General features: G+C 47.7%; 1 protein-coding gene across 1 annotated transcript in view; it reads left to right on the top strand.

The window, feature by feature from the left end:
• LOC125026711 overlaps positions 1-5,000 on the top strand; it is a 34,512-nt gene that overhangs the window by 28,555 nt on the left and 957 nt on the right. The window contains 2 exon segments of the mRNA XM_047615347.1: positions 1-29; positions 911-5,000. The exon segment at positions 1-29 is cut by the window's left edge and continues 197 nt beyond it; the exon segment at positions 911-5,000 is cut by the window's right edge and continues 957 nt beyond it. Of these exon segments, the coding sequence (XP_047471303.1) occupies positions 1-29; positions 911-2,095 (1,214 nt within the window). The 3' untranslated portion in view covers positions 2,096-5,000.

Below are 5,000 nucleotides of genomic sequence, written 5' to 3'. Positions count from 1 at the left end.
ACACGGACGTCAGCGGCTTGACGCAGGAGGTGAGGACGGGGTGAGGGGGAGGTGAGGATGGGGTGAGGGAGGGGAAGGAGATGGGAGGGGAGGGGAGGATGTGAGGTGTAAGGGAGGGGAAGGAGGTGGGAGGGGAGGGGAGGTGAGGAGGGGGAGAGGGGGAGTGGAAGGAGATGGGAGGGGAGGGACTGGGGAGAGGAGGGAGATGGGAGGGGAGGTGAGAAGGGGGGTGGGGGAGGGGAAGGAGATGGGAGGGGAGGGGCAGGGGAGAGGAGGGAGATGGGAGGAGAGGTGTGAAGGGGGTGGGGGAGGGGCTGGGGAGAGGAGGGAGATGGAGGGGAGGGGGGAAGGGGAGGAGGGGCTGGGGAAAGGAGGGAGATGGGAGGGGAGGTGAGGAGGGGAGGGAGATGGAAGGGGAGGGGAGGGTGGGATGTGGGGGAGGGGAGGGTAGGAAGATAGGATGAGGGGAGCGTAGCGTGAGGGAAATGGGAAATTAGCGGTGGGGTGAGGGAAGAGAGAAAGAAGGGAGAGGGGTGGGGTGAGGGAAGAGGGAAAGAAGCGAAAGGGGTGGAGTTAGGGAAGATGGGAGATGGGAGATAGGGTGAGGGGAGAAGAAGGGAATTAAGAGAGAAGAGAGGAAAGAGGGGGTGGAATGATGGGAGAGGGAAGAGGGAGAGGAGAGAGAAAAGAGAGTGGGGAGGGTAGGATGAGGGGAAGGAGAGTGAGAAGACTAGAGGGATGGAATGCTTTAAAGGAACGTCAAAGAAATATGAGATACAGAGGAAGGCGTAAATGCCGAGGAAGGATCAGAGAGAGAAAAAAGGAGATGTTTTTAGTGTGTTACTAAAGAAAATCACGATTCCAGCTTATAATTTTCCGTTTTCTAGAAACCTCTTCCCTCTCTTTTCAGGTTCGTTCGGCGATCCAGATCCTGCAGGCCATCAGTCGGCAGAACGTGGGCGGCGGCGACGGCGGCGGCGACGGCGGCCCCAGCGACGGCGCCGGCAACTACTACAACAGCAGCGGGCGGCTGGGCACCGGGAACGGCTCTGTCGCCACCTACATGGAGGCGACGCGCATATTGCCGCTGTGCCGCTCCTCGCCCAGCGTGTTCGTGTCCTGCGGCGACTCCCGCAGCAGCTCGTCGCCCGCCCGCCACCGCTACCGCCACGCCTCCACGCAGACGGATCAGCCTATCAACGTGCCCGTGGCCGTTCTCGAGGCCTTCGTCCTAGCGCACCGTCCGAGGGTCCTACAGCTCCTGGGGATTCAGGAGGTGGCCGAGGAGCCCGCCTCGCCCAGCGCCCCCGGCTGCGGCCCTCTCGGCTCGCCGGTCGCTCCGGCAGGCGGCTCCTCCCCGCCCACGGCCGGCGGCGCCCGCAAGTGCTCCGTCATCGCCGGCAGCAGCAACAGCAACAGCAACAGCAGCTCGCGGAGCCTGGAGTCGACCGGCGCCGACGCGGAGAGCCTGGCCGCCGAGGACCCCGCGGACCTGCACTCCGTCTCCGCGCCAAATCCTTCCATCACCGTGCAGCGCGCGTCGCCCTCCGGAGACGCCAGGAACAACAACAACAACAAGACGTCGAGCACGCAGATAGAGACGTACCAGCTGACCAACATCCAGAACTGGAACCCCAACCCACAGTTCCAGAGAACGGCCATCTCGGGCTCGCGCAGCATCGGCAGCCTGAAGGACATCCTCTCCTCGGCCTCGTCCAAGGCGAAGAGCCACGCCCACCAGTTCAACATCCAGGAGAACGACAGCGCCGCCTCGCACATCCACTGCCACAGCGACCACTCGGACCCCAACAACCCCCTGGTTCACTACGGCTGCGCCTCCGACTGCCCCTCCAAGGATCTCATCTACTTCTCGGAGATCAATCACGCCATGACGCGCAGCACATCCATGCCCGTGGCCAGCTTCAGGTACTCGCCGTACCCTTCCAGCGCCTCCCTGAGTTCGAAGCCGCCGTTCAAGAGAGAGGCGGACGCGGCAGAAAAGGGCGCTGCCCTCGTGGAGACGGTCCTGTTGCCCAACACGACGGTCGAGACGCGGGCCAACAGTAGCAAACCGAGCTACGTAACGGATTTTTAGCCCCGTTGCTGGCCGAGCCGCGGAGTGCTGGGGGGCGGATGGTACAAAGGTAGATCCAGAAATAGACTTTTATTCTTAAAATTGTGTTTGTTAGTTTGCGAGTGAGCGGGGACATTCAGGGCTGCCACTGCTCATCACGGAGAAGAAAATACTGAAGTGCAAGTGATGGTTCACTTTGCAGTGATCTTTGTATATCAAAACATTTTTCAGTGCAATGTAGATCTCATTTTATCAAGTAAAATTTAAACAGATGAATCCAGAGCAACGTTGCTCTTAAAATAAGCTTTCGAGCAACTAACACGTACGCTGTAACACTGAAAACCCAAATTTCAAATTTCCTGTTTTCAATCAAGAAAAAATGTACCTGACATGCCTATCACGGTGAATGACAGGTTAGGGTATTGGACTAGGAATCAAAGAGCTATTTTCCACACTGTCTCGACCTACTTTAGTATTCCCCTCTTATTTCTGATATTCATACAATGTATGAATTACTTATTTAATTTGACTAACCGAATTCAGTGTTTGAAATCACTGAACTGAACTTTTAGGAACCCTGTATAGTACAAAATAACAGGGTTCTGCTGTATATTAATGGTCTTAGCGTTTGTAAATATTAATAATATAATGATATATATATATACAATATGTCATAAATTCCCAGGAACTTGGAGTTCCTGTACATATTAAATATCTAAATATTGTCAACCTCAAAACTTGGATCTAAGTGTTCAAGCCAGAGTGAAAACCTTTGGAGAGCTTGCCTACAAAAAAATATATATATATATTTCGTACAGTCTGTCAAATAGCACTGAAAAGAGTGGCTCCTACGTTTGGTGTCAGCTGTCAGTTTTGGAGAAAATATGAATTAAACGTTTGTTTATATATGTAAAAGGAATAGTTACACGTTCTTTTTACTGGCGAGAGTGATACAATCAACTGTAATCTCCTGCGCCATTGAATTACTGTGAAATATGTGAAGGTTGGTTGAAAGATGCCAACATCTTATTGTGCAAGTGTCTCGTGAACCTAACTGACAATGATTCAGTCTGTGAGTTGTTCCGCAGCTTAAATCGACAGTGGCGAGTTACTGAATAGGATAAGGGAGGACGCCAGCAGCATAGCAAGCCACTCTAAAGCTTGTAAATTACAAGCCACTGAACTCATTTTGGCGAGCGTAAATATTCAAGCCAAAAACTCCTTGGATCACACTCCAGATCCACAGCACTGACTCAAACGCAATACTTCATTAAAGGAAAAAAATATTAGGTTAACAAGCAATTCAACCTTGTCTGTAAAGGGGCATTGCTCGATCTTCTTATGACCTTTTTTTATTATTTAATTATGCCGCTCTGTATGCTCTTCGTGTTTTAATTTGTGTCAGTGAGTGTCCGTGTTAAGTGTGTAAAAACAAAAGACTTTAGTGATTTTTTAGTGATCATTTAAGGGAGCTACCAAGCAGGCGACGCTTTTGTTTGTGAGCTGAATCAGTTGCAGCATTATCATCATCTCAGGTTATTTTCAAATTCGAGTGAAGATAAATATAAAAAAAAGACACTTGTGAAACACGATTCGAACCATCTCCTGTCCATTTCCCAGGCTCAACAGACCTGTACGTTAAGTTATGAGTAAGAACATGAAGGTTATGAGTATTACGTGTACATTTTTGGTGTTGCAGGTGGCGATTGTACAGTGCGTATTGTATGTAATATCTTATTTTTTCCCGAATGTGAGTATGTAATTGCGTGTGGGTGTGTGTGTGAGAAAAAGAGAGAGAGAGAGTAATGAGGATATTGGATAAATTTATAATGAAATTTTACGGGAACACAAGTTCTTATGTAAGATGGAATACATTTATACAGGTGTACAGATTTTATGCTTCTGTTGTGTGTGCATCCTAATCCCCAAAGAAAATATTGAAGAAAGAAACTATTTAAGACATTTTTTCTTCAGTTCTTTCCGAAAATCCATTTCCTTGAGTCAACAACTCCCCCCCCCCCCCCATACACAAAAAAAATTGATTAAAAAAATAAATAAAACGGCTTGTAACAATCCTTCCTTATTTTGGAAAATCGTGTAAATCCAACGAATATTTCCTGCCTCTCCATACCTTGTGAGCAAAAATAGAAGAAGATAAATAATAAAGGTCACTCGCATTTATAAATATAAGTAAGGATAAATATAAAGAAACTTTTACGCACATGCTCGTTGCGGATGGAAGAAAATGGCGGCCATTATGTCTACAGAAACCCTACCGTGTGGGGCTTATATATTTCGTTTCTTGCCGTCACTCCTTCCACCAACTGCATAATAATCCTACTTGAAGTATTTACTAGGTATGGATAATTCATTTGACACTGAAGAAGAGTGAAATAATGCACAACCGTCCCTTGGTTAGCAATGTAGGCCAAGACTTCAAGTGACAATTGTTTTCCCGTCGATACAGTTTATATTTGTTTTTCTTTCATGGTTCCTTGGGTAATGTCTGCTCAAATTGCTTTCTCCTTATGTCAGAAAGGTGGGGACTTAACGCTTGGTTAAAAATGACCAGCAGTAGACATATATTAATTCACGTGAAAATTTAAAAAAAAGAAAAAAACACGAACAGAAATTTCGTTTAAATCTGGGTGGCGTTAAATCCGGGTCGATCAAAGCATTCAAATATTGATGTTACAATAAACTTTCATACGTTGCATTAAAATCTTTAGCTTAAAAAAAAAGAACTTGTGTCGCGTGGACATAGAACCACGTGTATAACTGTAAGGAAAAATGAAAGCTTAAATCTTTCATACCACGGGTTAGTTTTAAAATGAGCGGATAAAATAACTGTCCAGTGAACTTCTTCTAAACTTTCCAGTCAAGGAGAGTATTCATATAATTTTCAGAGCTCAATTTTCGAGCTCAC

Source organism: Penaeus chinensis, chromosome 6 (genome assembly GCF_019202785.1).
Source record: "Penaeus chinensis breed Huanghai No. 1 chromosome 6, ASM1920278v2, whole genome shotgun sequence".
Taxonomy (NCBI): domain Eukaryota; kingdom Metazoa; phylum Arthropoda; class Malacostraca; order Decapoda; family Penaeidae; genus Penaeus; species Penaeus chinensis.
This window is presented reverse-complemented; position numbering and strand designations above follow the sequence as displayed.